Source organism: Athene noctua, chromosome Z, assembly GCF_965140245.1.
Source record: "Athene noctua chromosome Z, bAthNoc1.hap1.1, whole genome shotgun sequence".
Taxonomy (NCBI): domain Eukaryota; kingdom Metazoa; phylum Chordata; class Aves; order Strigiformes; family Strigidae; genus Athene; species Athene noctua.
The window spans coordinates 43,151,919-43,169,617 of NC_134077.1; the positions used below are offsets into that span (position 1 = coordinate 43,151,919).

General features: G+C 41.2%; 2 protein-coding genes across 2 annotated transcripts; both read left to right on the top strand.

Annotated features, from left to right (window-relative positions):
- The first annotated feature begins 29 nt into the window (after positions 1-29).
- TMEM175 (transmembrane protein 175) lies at positions 30-13,688 on the top strand. Its single transcript, XM_074931195.1, has 10 exons — positions 30-309; positions 836-874; positions 1,980-2,077; positions 4,035-4,086; positions 5,333-5,368; positions 6,578-6,661; positions 7,320-7,484; positions 8,813-8,891; positions 10,626-10,767; positions 11,351-13,688. The coding sequence occupies exons 1-10, from the start codon at positions 151-153 to the stop codon at positions 12,009-12,011; spliced, it is 1,515 nt and encodes a 504-aa protein (XP_074787296.1). The 5' UTR covers positions 30-150; the 3' UTR covers positions 12,012-13,688.
- Positions 13,689-14,512: 824 nt separating this feature from the next.
- On the top strand, positions 14,513-16,965 carry ATP5ME (ATP synthase membrane subunit e). The gene is made up of 4 exons (XM_074931443.1): positions 14,513-14,672; positions 14,837-14,891; positions 15,204-15,302; positions 16,827-16,965. The coding sequence occupies exons 1-4, from the start codon at positions 14,637-14,639 to the stop codon at positions 16,850-16,852; spliced, it is 216 nt and encodes a 71-aa protein (XP_074787544.1). The 5' UTR covers positions 14,513-14,636; the 3' UTR covers positions 16,853-16,965.
- Positions 16,966-17,699: the final 734 nt, after the last annotated feature.

Below are 17,699 nucleotides of genomic sequence, written 5' to 3' on the forward strand. Positions count from 1 at the left end.
GCCCCGGAAGCGCGGCCCCACCGCCCTGCACTAGCCCTCCCTCAGGGAGAGGCCTGCGGCTCCCGCCTCAGCGCGGGCCGCGGGAGGGGCAGCGCCGCTCCCGCCCCGCCCCGCCCCCAGCCGCCGCTGGAGCGGAAAGCAGGGGGGGCCATGTCGGCTCCGGGGGCCGCGGCGCCGGACCTCGGTGGCGGGGCGGCGGCGCCCGAGCCGATGCCGGCGCGCGACAGGGAGCAGGGGAGCAGCACGCAGACGTCGCACCGGCTGCTGGCCTACAGCGATGCGCTGCTCTCCATCATCGCCACGGTGATGGTGAGCGCCCGGCCCGGCCGTGACGCGGGGCCTGCCCGACGCGGAACCGGGGCCGGCGGCGGCGGAGTGGCGGGGTTCGGGGCGGGCTGGCGCCGCGGGGAGGCCCGGCACGGCGGCCAGGCCCGGGGCCCGCCGCTGGACCCCGAGCACCCGCGGCTCGTCCGAGGCTCCCTGGGTTGTGCCCGTGCCCTGTCCGTGGGCCCGGCGCTCTCGGGGAGCCGTGGTCGCCTGTTCCGCCCCCGCCCCGGGCCGCAGCGCTACCGCGAGACGTCGGCGCCGGTCGCGGAGCCTAGGACCGTGTGCTGCCCGCGCGGCCGTCAGCCCCGGGGCGCGGCGAGCCGTCGCGGTGGGGAGGTAACAGCTGTGTGCCGCTCTGGCTGGAAAGTGATTCTGTCTTCCCGAACTGCGGGCTGTTACGTGATCCAGGAATATTTGCAGCCACCCGAAGTTTTTGGGGATTTTAACAAATCTCTGAATGAGGAAAAGAAAGTCTAATAAGTGTACTAATAAGGTTTTGTTTTTTCAGATTTTGCCTGTGGCTCACACAAAAATACATCCTGATCAGGTATCATGTCTTTTGATTGGCTGTTTCTTGTGTCGTGTAACATCTTAATTTAGCACCTCACTTTATTTCAAATTCCAGACTTGCAAGAAGCCCGAGCCATTAAGTAACATTAAAGACAACATAAATTCCCCATAGGGGGAGGAGCTGTTCAACTTGGGGTGAAAAACTTAGTTGTTGAAGATCTGTGTAATCTGCAGAAGTTGTGATAGAAAGTCCTAATGAGCTGTATGTTGGCCATAGGTTTTATCCAGTTACTTTTGTATGGAAAATGAATTGCCAGCCTGACCAAAAACATCTTTCATGAAGCATCTATCTGCTCTTTTTGGTAAATACATCATCACTTAGAGGAGTCACTTACATAGTGCAAGCTGAATGCTGGTTCTAAAATCAGGTTAATAATAAATGTAATAAGAATAAACAAAGGTGGAAAAAGAAGACTACAGAAAATAAACTAATCCTGAAAGAAACAGGAATACTAGGAAACATTAATTATTTGAGAAAGTTTACAGGGGTTTTTTTAATGAATATTTACTTTTCTGCTCTTAAAAACAGCCCTAGATGCAAATATTTTGTCTCATTTAGTTTAGGAAACTCAAGCATGATCCATAATGTGGCGAAATATGCCACATGAGTCTAAGCCATTGTGGTGGTACATGAAAAATTTGCTGTGATTAAGCCCTCCCCTTTCTCACTGTTAATAATCATCCCATGAAAGAAAACTTGTGTGATGCTTCTACTCCAGAAGTCAGTGCTAAGAAAATAAAAGGCATTTTGTGGCCAGCTCTCCTGCGAGATACATTATCACAGTAACTGATGAGAGCGTGCATAAATGAAAGAAAGACAAGATGAACAGAGCGTTGGAAAGACAGATTGAAGAGATATGTTAGTACATCATATGCCAGTGACTACATATAATAGCATACTTACAAGTGTTTAATAAAGCAGTTCCTCTGCACGGTAGTAAAAATGGTTGTTGGAAGAGAACTGCATTCTTGGCAGGCATTTTTAAAAAAATGTGTTACATGACTACATGTCCTTCATTTGCAGATATTGCTAATAATTTCACAATGTAACATTTAACTTTATCTCTGGGTGTTACTTTCAGAAACTGGGTGAAAGTGTTCAGCAACTTCTTCTAGCAAAAATTGCAGTCTATTTGATGACCTTCTTAATAGTCACAGTGGCATGGGCAGCTCATGTAAGGTAGGAACACAGTGTTTAAATTTAAAGACTGTTTAAAAGGACAGGAGATAACGAGTCTGATACACTTCTGTCTTGCTGATACATTTCTGAATTGTCTTTTTTTGAACAATATAAAAAATTCATTGTGAGGAAATGCTACCGTAAGCAGTGAGTAACTACTCTTGCACCATTGACACAGTGATACAGAGAAAAACAAGCAATATAGTTACTCTTCATTTTATATCATTGTAGATGGAATTAAATTTCTACTTATGCTGAAAAAGCATGACTTTGTAACTTGTATGCTACACAAATAGAGGAACTGAGACAGTACAGCTGGCCTAAAACTTGTCTGTCTCAGTCCTCAACAGTGCTTCTCACAAAATCGATTGTAATGTTGCAGATGCTGTGTCTTGGTAGTTAAAAAGAAACTGACGTGCAGGTATCATACTAGAATCAGGGCAGTTTTTGTTTGAATTTTGAACTTTATAAATGTTACTGTATTCTTTCCCTGGGTAAGTGGATTGACTGCATTCTAATAGATGTGTGCAAGCTGTAATTCAACAGTCAACATCAGTGCTTTTATCACATTGCTTTTCGTTGCTTGCATACGTAAATGCTGAGGCATAGTCTTTGAATAGTTTAGGGTTTTGTGGAGAGCGATTGGTTCTATTGATTCCAAGGGACACTTCTGTGGACCAGTGATTTCATTAACAAAGTGTGGGCCAGTTTGGAAGAAAAGTTTATATTCTTTGCATAATAATAACTATGCTGTATCTTCAGGAGAAATTATTTTAAGCCTTAAAATTCTGAAAATACTCTGGCCCTAACAGCATGAACTTGCCTCTGTTCTCCCAAGTCAAACTCAGAAAAAATCAAAATAATAGCTCTGCACAATGGCCTAAGAGACAAAGGAAAATCTGAGACTCTCTATGGATTCTCAACATCTGGATCTGCTCTGGAAGATCTGTGCAGTGGTACTGCTGAGCTCAGATCCCTACACAGCACTGCTTCATCTGACAAGCTCAAAGTCAGTCTGGTGCCTGTATTTTTATTCTTGCATCAGACTATCAGATGGACTTGTTCTTGAGTGAGCATTGAACAGTGCCTGTTGGTGGAAGTCTGCCTTTCTTCATGCTTCATAAGCATCTGCTTGAGCAGTGAGCTCAAGTTGTCAGTATCCTGTTAGTTCTGGGCCTGCCTGTGTTCCAAGTATATAGGCGATTAATTGATAGCTGCCTGTGTTCAAGTAAATAGGTGATTAATTGACAGCTAATGATAGTTGTCCTGTGGCTCCCAAGCCTTGTGCAGTTCACTAGCAGTTTGCTGGCTGTCCTGTCCCGGGTGTGTCAGGTGGCAAAAGACAGAGCTATTCTGGAACAGAATAGCTGTGGGAGGAGGCAAACCAGAAACCTGCCCTGTGATTTGGCTGTATTTTGTGTTATAGTGAAGTGGCAGGTCCTCCAGAGTATCATCAGCTCCTGCTCCCAAATCACCCCTGTATCTTTTTTCTCCAAGGACTGGTATCCATTTGTAGCTCACTGCCTTTCTAGATTTTTGGTATGTGACTTGATCGGTCAGAACTGACATCTAAATCACTTCTTCATGGATGAATTGGCTGTTAATGATGGTGACATTTACTTTAAAATAAATAAATTATTTCAGGTGTAGAGGAAAGATAAAGTTGAGGGGGGAAGCTGGTTTGCTACATCATATGCCACTTGTCTTTCAGATAGAAATGAGGTGCTTAATAACTGCTCCATGATTGACTGTATCTTGCTTTTCAAATTTTTCTAACAAATTACTGCCATATTTGAACTATGGAGTTTTGGTAGCACCTGGACAACTAGTATGAATTCTGAAGCAAAGGAAATGAGAAATAAATTTCTTTACAATATCATAACTGAGTTGTATACAGTGTTGTAAGACATATTTTTGATAGTTGGCTTGTTCATGATATCTTGCCTTGCCTTGACAGGTTGTTTCAGGTGATAGAGTTTATAGATGATGTCCTTGCTCTTCTAAATCTGGTGAGTTTTGTCAGACATGCTGGGTGTCTTAACTAGCAAGTACAGGTCACTTTTTCTTAAGTCTGTATGTGTATATCCAAAAGTTTCTAATTTAAATAGCATAACTGCCAAATTTCCATGTCAGGAAGATACAGAGAATTTTAATTCCTCCTTGCCAAAGTGGCTGATTGATAACTAGCTTGCTTTTAACTTCCACATGTTTTACTATAAGCTAAAAGCAGAGCTCTGCAACAGGTTAGTTTGAAGTTCATGTGAGGGAACTGGAGGCACCTATGGCTAAAGCTTTTGACCCTGTTCATCTGTGTCCAGCTGAAGTATCTGTTCTCCAGGCTTAAGCAAATGAAATGCTGTGTCTCTTGTGGCAAAAAATCTTAGTTGTGGGTTTGAATTACAGTTATGTTTCAGTCATTTCTCTGTTTAAGTTGCTTAGAAATTAATTCTGAAGCTTATTTTGAACAGAGGATTGTATGATCTTCCAAACACCTCCACTGAGACAGCAATCTCTGAATCAGTGTTTTGAGCTTTAGACTTGCTTAAATCTTAAAAATTCTTCATTTTATTTATGTATTTTAACGAGTCACCCTGTAATGTCTTGGTTACTCGTAGCTGTAATGGGATGCTACAATAGTGAACGTATTCTTGCTTTCAGCTAGAACTTTGTATTTTTCTACATTGTTTAAAAGTCTGTTCTCTGACAGTGTTCAGCCACAGTTGATTTAAATTTGTTAATAAAAACACTGAGTTTAAACTCTGTGAGATAAGACTACAGGAAATTATTTTAGAGGACTAGCTTAAGGCATGGAATTCTTAAAAGCAATTAATTGCTTTATGCTTGAGGTGTTTTTTTTTTAATTTAGCTTTTTTATACATTAAATATTTGTGATCAGAGATTAATATTCTGATCACATCACCTCTTTAGGAGGTGTGGTACTTCTGGCATTGCTACTTTAGAAAGAAGTCTGTTAAGAACGGTGGCAAAACTTTTACCTGTGGTATTGATAACAAAACTAGTGTTTTCTAAAATAAGCCTGTGCAGTGTGGGTAGCAAACATGGAAGATGAATGAGTCAGAAGAACCAACCATTTGTTAACAGTCAAAGCTCAGCAACTTCAGAAATATTGTTTTCTTCATGATGCAGCACAAGCATTTGACCTGTTTGTGTTGCATTCTCTGGACGTATTTTTAATGAGGGAATTGCTTGCTTTGTATTTTACCTAGGGTTTCAGTACGCTTTTTTCTTTTCTAGGCTTGTATGATGATCATAACTTTCTTGCCATACACAGTAAGTACTTTTCTAACATTCGGCATATGTTTAAATTACAGGGGTTTTTTCTTTATTTATTTGAAAATCAAAGTATTCAGAAACCTGGGAAAGTGTTACTATAAACCCTGAATCCACTGTAATGATTTATTATTATTATTATCCATTGTTTAAAATTCATGAGGACACGTTATAACCTCCAATTACTGTATGTTATAGACCTGGCAGGAAATGGGTATTCTAGAAGAAAAATAGTAGTAATGGAAAGTAGTAGTTTCCCATGATTTCTTTTTAGAAAGCAGCTGTGTTGAAAAAATGTCAAAGCTGTGTGATGAGAATTTTGCATTTTGTAAGGGAACTAAAACTGTGTTTCAAACTCCTCTTTAGTTGACAGAACCTTTTCCTTCTGTAATCTAGACAGTTTTTGGTATCGCTTTTGACTTATTCAGCAAAGTGGATTCTGGCAGACTTTTTAGATCTTCACATTTAATGTTCTGCATAATTTCTGGTCAGATGACCTTTAGACCTGCAAGAATATCTGCAACTGAACACTGTATTAGCAGAATAAAACAGTTGCTTAAAATGCATCTTGACTTTTATTTTATGTATAGAACAAATTTATACATCAGGCACCAGTTTCTCTGTGGTTACATATAAGTCTGTGTTACATATAAGTCTGCAAAGAATAAGGCTGTGGTCAGTAAAACAGTCTTTATCATGAAGAGAATATACTTTTTACATTGCCTTGAAGCTGAAATAATTTTTGGAAAGTTGTCAATGTTACCCGAATACTAGTCCCTGCTTCCCCACCCCCCAATGAAGCTGCAGAAATTAATACAACAAGGAGTCGTGGAGGTAGAAAAATTTAAAAATTAAAAAAGATATCCTAATATTATGAATTTTCACAGCTATGAACATTTTGTCCACTGAAAACACTGTTAAACTTTATGCTGAGCTACCAGCCAGTCTGTAGTTATTATGGAGACATAGTGTCAGAGAAGTTAAGGTTTTGCGGTATCAACATGAGAGGAAAGCCATCTATCCAGATGCCTTTTGTTGGAATGCCTGCATGTATTTGTGGCTAGAAATTGCATTTAGTGGAATTATGTTGAAATGCGAAGTATTATTTAGCTTTCTGAGTTTCAGTATTGAATGAAGAGTGCTTCCATTTCTCTACTGTCATTCCTACATTACTTCTTAAATATTTGATCTAGTTGCATTTTCTTCTAGTTTTCCTTAATGGCCTCCTTCCCAGAGGTACCTTTTGGCATTTTCCTGTTCAGTATCTGTGCTGTTGTCATTGGCCTTATACAGGTATCAGAGCTCTCCATTTACATTTTCACTTTGAAATAGATTTTCTTGGGTAGAGCTAAAATTCTATTTCTTAACTATGGGTACAAATTGCTAAATATCTTTTTTGTTTGTATAGATCCTTTTTCAAAGTTGTGCCTGTTGTGATAATATAGTATCTGTATATGAGATGAAAGTTTGTATTGCCACTGTCCTGTGAAGGTGATATATGCAACAAAATCAGCTGATGATAAAGTCCACAAACTAGTAGTTCCTTTCCTACTCATTAAAAATACCTTGGAGAAATAGCAATTGACTTTTCCTGCTGAGATTCTTACTGAGCTATGCGGCGATGCCAGAGCGAACATGGGCTTTCAGCCTCTTTCCAATGGCACTGGTTTTCTCCAGGTGCAGGGCCTTGTCGCTTTCTGTTCCTCATTGTGGAGCTCTTCATTTATCTTCATATAAGATCCATGGTCATGTCAAGCTCTGCAGAGGAGACTAAAATCTTGACATGCAGTGTATTATGAAATCTCAGAGTTTCTAGGACCAGCCCTCCATTTGGGAGTGAAGAGTAAGGTTGAAAGTGTTTTGCAATTTGTTCACTTACAGTTTTACAGGTTTGTATTTGAAATACTGCCTATATTTCTGTGTAATAACTGCAGTAATGCTCTTCTTGCAGGCTGTGATAGTAGCGTATGGATTCTATCACCCACACTTACTGAATCGACAGATACGGGTGTCTGAAAATCAGAATTTCTATAAACGTCATATCTTAAAAATTATCCTAAGAGGACCAGTTTTATGCCTTTTAGCAGCCATCTTTTCTTTTTTCTTTATTCCTTTGGTAAGTTCTCCCAGTTAACTGAAAACTTTGATGCAGCAGTTTGTATTAGTTGTGTTTAGGACTGTGTGTTAAAATAATGCTGTCCATATTAAATACTCAGATTTTCTTAGTTGCCAGTTCTGTGGTGCTGTAATCATGGATGCTATTTTTCATTGAATGTGTTTGGTTCACAGTTATCAGTCTGTAATATGATCCATGAGTTTGGATAGTTTTGAAAGAATATTTTGCTACATTATTGGCTTTACCTGCTCTGCCTGATTTTCTTTTTAGTGTTTCTTTTAATTAGAAGCAGGTCTCTTAACTTTAACTTAGCATCTTGCTCATCGTAAGTAGGTGAGATAATGAGGAAGGTTACATGTAATAAGCATCCCATTGCACAAACTGAAGACAAGTGAATATAATTGCTGCACTAACTCAGGGTGTATGAGCAAATAGAATAAGCAAGATCAGCGGGCCAACCTGCATCTCAAAACAAACATTTTTTGCTAAGGCCTGTTTTTAAACAGCCTTTTTCTCTGCCGTCTTTATTAAATGGCAGTGAGTTTCTCCTACTTATTAATAGCTTTAACCTTTCTCAGAACCCCTGCTTGGAAATGAAATCTAGTTTTTGAGTGTATCCTGAGCTTCCTTTCCTCTGTCTTGTTTTAAGTAAAGGTGGATTTAACTGAATTTTGAGAAAGATTCCATGTGAATTCGCAGTGTTTAAATAATCCCCAAATTTGAGAGGAATCAGGTTGCTATTGATAAGAGACAGTTGTGAGTCCAAATGTGAAAAGGCCTAATTTTAACTGGAAGTATGTTTTCTTCTTACACCCTTACTTCCCTCTTCTTTCTCATCTTGTTCAGTAGTGTATTTTCTTTTAATATTAATAACGATTAAATTAGTCTTGAAGTTGCTCTTGTCCTTAGACCTGTGCAAAAGCCTGTGAACCACTTATGACCCCCTGAGGGGTCTTTGAGACACAAGCAGTAGAATCACAAAATCACAGAAGATCTCAAGTTGGAAGGGACCCATAGGGATCATGTGGGACAGTTCTTGATTTTCCAAAGCAGTCATTACTGCATTTTTGTTAGCAGAATTATTTCCCTTTGTTTTTTAGCATGCTTTATTACTGGTACTAAATTAGCTATCAAAAAGCAGTATTAGGTTGCACGTGCAATGTTCAGGAGGTGCATGTGCATTTCAGGTGAGCCTTCTCCATGACAAGATTTGTTTTTCTCAATGTGATTATACCCAAAGATTGATAGTAACAATTTCATATTAAACTTGGAAGGTAATTTATATGTTGGTAACTAAATTTAAACTGTGTTCGTTTTCCTTTCCATAGTCTTATGTACTTCTTGGGCTCGTAATAATTTTTCCACATCTCACTCGATTTGTTTCATGGTGTAAAACCAAGATTGTTGGTGAGTAACAATATCATTGGACTGTGTTCAGATACGTTACCAGGTTGTCAACCTGTTATCCAAAAGCCTCGAGTAAAGTAGTTTCAGTTCTACTTCCATTTCATTATGTCTTGGAGCGTAGTGGTTTGGGGGTTTATTGTTGGGCTTCTGAACAGTTTTGCACTTGCTCTCTGATTTCCCTTAATTTGTGACTAGATTTGTGGAACATACTACCCATTCAAAGATAATTTCTGAGTGCAAAACCTCTCTGGGTTGTCCTGAACATGCACGTGCATGCTGACACACACTTAAGTACATGAATGATGGATGAAGGCCTTCTATCACTTTTCCCTCCTAAAAGAGGGAGCATGGGAATTGAAGAATATAGGAAGCAAGGTCTATGCCTGTATCATTTTCTCCTGAGCAATACTGTGTGGTCCCACATTTTCAAACTGGCAAGTAGAGCACCTATAAATTGAACTTTTCCAGTTTAAAGTGTAAATTTCATTAATCTAACTACTGTGGTCTAAATATGTCCTTTCACACATGGTTTGAGTCAGCCTGAATCCATGCTTCCTTTGTTCATGCTCCTTGCTTATGTTCTTTCTGCCCTCCTTGTGTCAGGACTAACAGTTGCACAACCACACCAAAAGCCAGAGCCGCTCTTAAACTCTGCTGAGAAGGAAGCTGCCAGTGCCAAAATAAAGGAGAAGGTGATATCATGCCACCTACTCAACCAAAGCATGGAGAGCAATATGAACTGACCAAAAAAGACTGAACAGATCATGTCTTTAGAACTGGCACTCCTGAGGTGAATCGCAAGAATAACATCTTTGTGCTTCTGCTGCTGCTGTTCAGCCTAGTACAAGCCCATCTGGGTACACTGCAAATGGGAGCACACTTTTGACTCCCCCATGTGGCAGCAATAATAGACCGGGAGGCAGAAATGCTCTGAAATGGCTAAAGCCACACTGTCAGAGCCAAAGAATAAACATACAAATATTGCCTGTGTCTGTTGCAACAGGGGCACTGCAATCTGCAGTCAGGTCATGTCTGTGTATGTCTCCCCACATCAGATGGCTGACATAAATTACTGCTCTATTGACGTGAGTTGTGATTACACTTGCTTTTCATTCAGTTCCTCTCCTTACTTCCTCTGAAAGTTATAAGCTTTTTCTTCATCCCGTCTATACTCGTGAAGTGGTGCAGCTTGGCTAGCTGGGCAGTTCAGAGCCCAGTCGTTAGGAATGTGTTTGACATTTCCTATAAAAGCTCCAGAGCCCTACCTTTTGATTAAAGATTAGATTTATTTTAAAGCAGGCCATTTGATCTCCCGGTGTAGCCCAGTGATTTTTTTCTCCCATGCAGTATAAGTTCTCCACACTGCCTTAGAGGTCCTACTATTGGGGCTTCCTGAGAACAGCATCTGATTTGTTTAATTGTCAAATGTTTTGTTCAATTACAGCTTTGAGTCATTATTCACTGGGTGGAAATACTCTCCCATACAGTTTGAAGGACAGTGCTTTTTTGTCCCTGAAGCGCTTGTTGTCCTGAAAGCAACATGAACTTCAGGGAGAAGCACAGCTGCCAGAAGTGGAGTGACTGACCTGTGTGAATGAACAGCACCCTTCTTTCTACAGATAGGTTTGGCAGATGGGGAGAAAGAGAAGGGAGGTCACAGTAGGTTGTTTAACTACCTTGTTTTATACTATGTGATTTTGCCTTTCTGTGGTAAACATCTGGATTTGTTTCCAGGTCAGAGAGATGAAGAGGAGGAACACCATAGCTTAGAAACCTTTACTTTTTACCTCAGTGAGCCTCTGAGTAAGGAAAGGGTAGAAGCATTCAGTGATGGAGTCTATGCTATTGTAGCAACCCTGCTCATTTTGGATATATGGTAAGGATTTGTGTTGCCTCTTACAATTTGTGTTGTTAATTATATTAACTTTTGTCTGTATGTAATATTTGAGGAAATAAAATTAACCAAACATTGTCTTGGACTTCTAAAACATGAAGTGGTTACTTTAAGTATGATTTTCTGGAAAGATACAGAACACAAACAAAAGATATTTGTAATGCTCCCATTTCAGTGATCATCAGTCTACTTAATGTATGTAGGGTGGGGAGTCTTGAAGAACACAGCTTCCTTTTGGTTTAGTCTTGTTTTCAGATAAAAGGCTTTTATCAACAAAAGCTCTCACTGTGTCACTATTTTATACTTATTTTAAATTTATTTATTTATTTATAGTCACTGTGTCAGCTTTATTACATTAACCTAAAGGAATGCAAACTTATTTTCAGATCTAATTTATTTGCAGAGCCTTTATTTGAAATGCTGATTTGAGTTACAAATTAGAGAACTACAGAATGGATGCCTGTTGTTCCCTACTTGCTCAGAGTAAACCAGCATAGTTCAGTGTTGTTCCAGGTGTGGTTTTATAACAGTAATACGCAAAACAAAGTAAGTTTTCTTTCCACAGTGAAGACAATGTCCCTGATCCCAGAGAAGTTGAGGAGAAGTTCCATGGCAGCCTTCTTGAAGCTTTAAGTGAATATGGGCCAAACTATCTTGCCTACTTTGGCTCATTTGTAACAATTGGTCTCTTGTGGTTTGTCCATCACTCACTTTTCCTTTATGTAAAAAAAGCTACACGATTAATGGGACTGCTTAACATACTTTCATTGGCTTTCATTGGTGGGCTTCCACTAGCGTACCAGCTGACCAGTGAATTTGCAGAGAAGTCTCACAATGAAATAGAAGCCATCCAGATCAGCTGTGTTATCACTTTCTTTGCCAGCATATTCCAGTTTGCAATATGGACTGCAGCCCTCCATGAAAGGGAAACTTTGCATTCTTTTGCTAGATATGGTGGCAAGGAGCACGCCTTCATGTTTGCCAAGTTGGCTCTCTACCCTTGTGTAAGCCTTGGGGCCTTCTTTCTAACATGCTTGTTAAGTGAATTTAGCACAGCAATTTTCCATGTTATGCAGATTGTAATCCCATTTGCTTTTCTTGCCTTGCGCATTTTTGTTAGAATTTCTTCAACTGTCATAAAGTCCGTGCTGTCTCTCTCCAGATGGAAGGCTGTATTGTTAGAAGAAGAGGAGGCATGTTTGTCTCCTACTGAAACACTGTCCTAAAATTTCCACATAGTGCATGTGAAGTTGTAACATTAACTTCAGTTCTTCTAAGACGTTATCTTAATGTGTGGATTATATTGATCTAAACTAAAGCCTGCATTGGCCATAACTGGAGCATATTTAAGTTTTAGCTGATCATGCTTGAGACCCTGTCTCCAAAACCTGTAATTGAAAAAAATTGGTAAATAGGGGATACAAGGAAAAGCATGTTCCCTTTCCTTTAGAGCTACCCTTTTGGAAAAAGCATTGCTTGACATATAACTGTAGTGATGATCGATTAAGAAATACACAAACATGCCCAGCGAAATGCCCTTTTTTCTGACATATGGCAGTCATTACAGCAGCCAAACACAGGTATCGAAGCTAGCTGTGCTGCTGTAAGATAGGGAGTGAGGCTTGGAAGATATGGAGACCTGGATTTCTGGATCGCCCCCCATGGTAGAACATTTATCCATACAGGTTGCTGGTCCCCCTCTTTTTTTTTTTTTTTTTTTTTTTTTTTTCCCTAATGTTACATCTCTTCTGCATAGTTACAAACCTGTGATAGCATTTTGAAAACTGCTTGTCATTGAGGGGCTCTGAGCCCAAGTTTAGATGGGAGTTGCAATTGTGACCCATATTCAGTCTTCTAGGCTACCTGAACACAAGTTCTTCAGGCGTATCTGTTCTTCTAAAAAAGGGTGTATTTAATGAATCAGTATTCATGTGGTTATGTACCCAAGGTTTGAACTAGCTTTGATATCTCCCATGGAAGAGATTCAGAGAGCTGTGGGACTAGAGGTAAATTTCGTTTCAGTTCTGAAGCAACTGCTCAGCTGAAATGGAAGGTTTGGATTTCTCAGGCTTTCTGTGTCTGTTTTCATGCCGTTGAAAGGAACATCCTTCTGTTATTTTGAAGGCCCAATGTGATATTCAGACGGAGTGTGAGACTTTCTTGCCATATGTAAGAGTTCCCCATCAGGTAAGGGAGTTGAGTTTTTCCCTAATTAGAGGCTAAGGGATCCCACAGATTTCTGAGTTTTGATACGACAGAAAAGAAACTAACCTTGTAGAAATTCCAGTCCATGATGTGCTGAATTTTTTACATTGTGTGCAGTTTGGTAAGCTTTATGCTTATCAAACTTACCAAACATTACCCTGCAGATTGCTGTATACAAGGAGTGGGCAAAGTCATCTAGTCTTTGGCTCACCTGGCAGACTTCACATTTCTTTTTGGCAGAGCCTGTAGTTTGATTCTTGAACTGTCTTAGTGCCTGGTAACTTTAATGCCATATTTAAAGGCATTTGAGGGATTTTGTTGTTCCTCCTAAAAAAAAAAATTAAAAGTACTGTGGCAAAGTATGCCTGGAGTAACTGTTAGTGAAAACAAATTCAGATACCTTATTTCAGTTGTGATCAGTCTTGAAGGCACTTGTGCTTTTAGTGTGAAGCACTGTTGTACCAATATGAAATTGTATTACATACTTCTTGTGAAAGAGTATGTTCAGGTATTCAAAGGGTTTATACCTTGTTGAGGTTAAATGACTTGCAGTAGGATTCTGCATTACGTTGTGTATCACAGAATTTTTCTTATATTTAATAAAAGCACTTTTGGTTCTATATGGTTTTGTTTCTAATGTGCAGCAGGCACATAATAAGCAGTGAATATGTGTATTTGTAATAAATTTAAATCAGTGAAAAAACAAAGCTTCTAGCCCTTTATTTCTTCTCTGCAGGTGAAACTTAAATCTGATGTCTGCAATTAAAGTTATGTTGGACATATCTTTTCTTTCCTTCTGAATCATCAAGGTCCCTTCCAACCTCAACCATTATGTGATTTTGTGTGAAACACCCAAAAGCTTTTTAAGGTGATATAAAAAAATTTTGATTCTTCTTCCATTGGTACTTGAAGAAAATGACGTCTGCAAGGATTTGAAAATGATGGCACTAATGAGCAGCCAGCTAAGATTCCTTCATTTTTGTGAGAGAATAGGAAACATAATCCAGATTTCTTAGTTGCCCGGCACATAACATGATTTTGTTAAGGTTCAAGAACCAAGGACATAATTGTAGTTCGTAGGCTCTGCTAACGTGTCCTTTGCCCTCTGGATCAAACACAGAAAACGCTGTTGATGCAGCTCCTCTGCGATGAGAGCCTGCAGAACGCAGTGTGTCCGCAGGGCGCCAGTATTGATGTGCCCACCCAGGCCTAGCGCTCGCTACCCACCGCCCCTGATGCGCAGCTCCGCTCCTCCCAGTCCTCTCCCCGTAGCGGCAGGGGAGGATGACAACACCGAAGGCTCGCAGTGTCATTCCCGTAGGCTGCCGGGCATCTCTCAGGCGGAGAGGAGAAACCCCTCTCCGCCCCTCCCCACCGCGGTGGCCGAGGGACTGGCCGGGGGCACATGCCCTCCATTTTCTGTCACGGGGGAATGAGCACGGTTCATTCTGTGGCGTAACGACGCCTCGGACGCATGACCAGACGCTGAAATAAAAATACTTCAGGGAACGCTAGTGCCCGCCCTGCGCTGGCAGAGCCTGGTGCCGCGTGACTCTGTCGCCGGTGGGCGGAGCGGTGACCTCCTTCCGCCCCGCCGCCGCTCGACAGGCGTTACTGCCGGCTGCCGCACAGCCGCCGTAGCCAGGATGATCCCGCCGGTGCAGGTTTCTCCGCTTATCAAGGTGAGGGCGGCGGGCGGCTTCCCCGGCGCTGTGCGGGTGCCGCGCTACGCTCCGGGGGGGCGCCATGTGCCGTGGCGGGCGGGAGGCGCCGAGCCGGGCCTGGCCCGGCCTGTCGGCGCGGCTGAACTGAGCGAAGGGCGTGTCCTTGTCTCTGCCTCCTACAGTTCACCCGGTACTCGGCCCTCTTGGTGGGGATGATCTACGGCAAGAAACGATACGGTGAGTGCGACGCCCCGGGCGGCCTCTCTTCCCCCGTGCAGTCCGCAAGGTCACCTTGAGGCGGCCGTGGCGGGCCGCGCAGCGACGGGCCCGGCCGCCATTTCCCCCTTCCCCGCCGCAGCGGGAGCTGCCGAGGCCTTGCTGAGGAGACCCTCAGGGACGGGTTCTTACAGGTTTGAAGTCACAGCTTCGTATAAAATACGACTCTGTGACAGTGAAGCTGCTTTTTCTTCCATTTTGAGTGAGCTAGGAGGTGCAGAGCTTTGTGCTGGGTTCTACACATTGTGTTTTAAAGCAAGTGTTTAATGGCAGACTACCTAAAGCCTGTTGCTGAAGAAGAGAGAAGAATAGAGGCTGAAGAGAAAAAGAAGCGTGAAGAACTTGAGCGGATTGCAAAAGAGCTTGCGGAAGGTAGTCCCTCAATTTAATTTTTGCATCCCTTATCGAAGTGCACACACTGGCTTGAAGGTGTACTGCAGTTTTACTGCAATGCTTTTAGGAGAAACTTGGGTTTACAGACAGTGGGCTGCAAACCGCTGTGGATCCGTGGAGCAGTGGTTAGGGTTATGTGAAGGCTCAGTAGTTTTGGTTGATAAGCTTTTCAAAATACAAGCATCACCAGAGGAGGAGTTAAAAACACTTTTGCAACTGAACAGGACTTGTTAAATGGCTATCTGAATTTCCCCTGAGAAAATAAACTCCTAAAAGCTGCTGGTTATTTCTGTGAGGAATAAGTGGAACCGTATATTAATTGTACTCAGATGTCCCTTATTCATTTGAGTGCAGGAAGCGTGATCCCTTTTCTCCTTGCAATACAGAAATCTCACAGATGTGGTTGATAATCTAAACCAGCTTGTAATTGCAGTTTAGACTTTTAAGTGGTGCCACTAGTGTAGTGTTAGAGGTTGGCTGTATTTGTTGTTTCTCATGTGAACAGAATATGCTGAATGTGTTCACCTGGGTTTAGTACTGCTGCTTCTTTCTCATACCATTCCACCCTATAGTATTCCTGCTGCAGCATGTTCTCCCTTGTCGTTAGGATCATTTCTTGTCCCATGAGTATTTCTAACAGAAGATTCCTCCCCCTGCCTTACAGAGGAGTGTACTCTCAAGCTTGAATTCACCTAGGTTTTATTAAGTGGACTTACAGTTAAGACCTTTTAACAAATTGATTAGTAATGCAAGCTGTTCTTGGTGCAGCTACACACTTTGTAACTATTTCCCTGGAAAATAGTGATATTTGCATTGTCTTGAACAAGAATAATATTGAAGAAAACCCTGTAAAATTAACTACACATAGAAAATCAAGTATGCAAGTTGGTGAATTGTATCTCTTACTAGAGATAAAACTATTTTGCACAGCTGTTTTACCATCTTAAATACATAGTCTCTATAAGTCATAGACTAAATAAATAGGTCTTTTATATGTTTTCTAGTTCAGCTGAAACTTTTTGTATTTTGGAGATAGAGGCTGTTGTATGGTGTTGCTACTCCACTGAATAATGGAATTGTATGATTATATGTTTAGAATGTTTATCTAAGTGTCACAGAGATAACTGATATCCTTTCCCAAAAGTGGTTTTGGTATGTTTTTTCAGTTAGAAAGGTAATTGTTAAAACTTCGTTCAGTGTAGTTACTGAAGATTATTCTTTAATGGTGGATAACTGGACGTATCTGTAATGATAGCACGTTCTGTGCTTGTTTGAATTGTCAATTCGGAAAACATACTAATGAGTAAACCTGAGAAGTGCCTTTACCCTAAAGCAGTGACATACACTTTGGTTGAATAAGTAAAAGCAAGAATCATAAAAACTGCCTAGAAATAAATAGCATACTTAAAGGTAGCCTTTGATCCTACTAATGATTTGTGTATTTTAGTACTGCATGAGAGTGACTAGTAGTCCTAACTGTGTTTCTTCTTCCTTCCCTCCTAGCAAATGAAGAGTCCATACTGAAATGAACAAAAGATTGGATCATAATTTCACACATGGAAATACATGGCTAGGTCTGAACTGTTCAGTGGTTGATGGACTCTGTATGCTAGTGTATCAATAAAGTACTTTGAAAATTTCAGTTGATATTTATTGAGGGAATTGCAGAGAAAAGCAGCAGAAATACTTAGAGAATGTGACAGGAAACATTTATCACAAGCTGGCCATTGCTGCAAGGTGAAAAACCCCATCTCACTCCTCCAGCAACAGCCACTCACTACACCAGTTTTGCATAGGTGATGATCAGAAAATAGATACAATTGAATATATATGGACAGGTGGGGGAGGCTGGTGGCACTGTCTGCCTGAAGCTGTTTTAAATGTCTTGACCAGTGTGTTGCTGTCACCTTTTTCCAGCTTTGTTACCACAGTGGGTTGTTGCACAATTCTTGCATTTGACAGTGCAGTCATATTTGATTGTGACTTGTCAAACCATGCTGAGATCTGAGGAATTGGTGCTGACTCACTACTCGGATGTTTCTAAACACATACCTCTCCAGATTTAACAGATGATCAAATGTTGCCCAAGCTAAGAACAAGTTACAGTCTAAGTCTCTTTTGTAAGAAGTGACTGACTGCATGTTACTGACATTTAAAAAGTTAAGAGGCTTTTAATGTGAAATTAAGTCTGCTTTTAGCATGTGAGCTGCTAAGGTGCCTTCCTCAGCTGTACAGACCTCAGATAATAGAATGGTGAAGATCATCTGCCACAGGCTACATCATGTTGCTCAAAGCCCCGTCCAACCTGGCCTTGAACACTGCCAGGGAGGGGACAGCCACAACTTCTCTGGGTAACCTGTGCCAGTGTCTCATCAC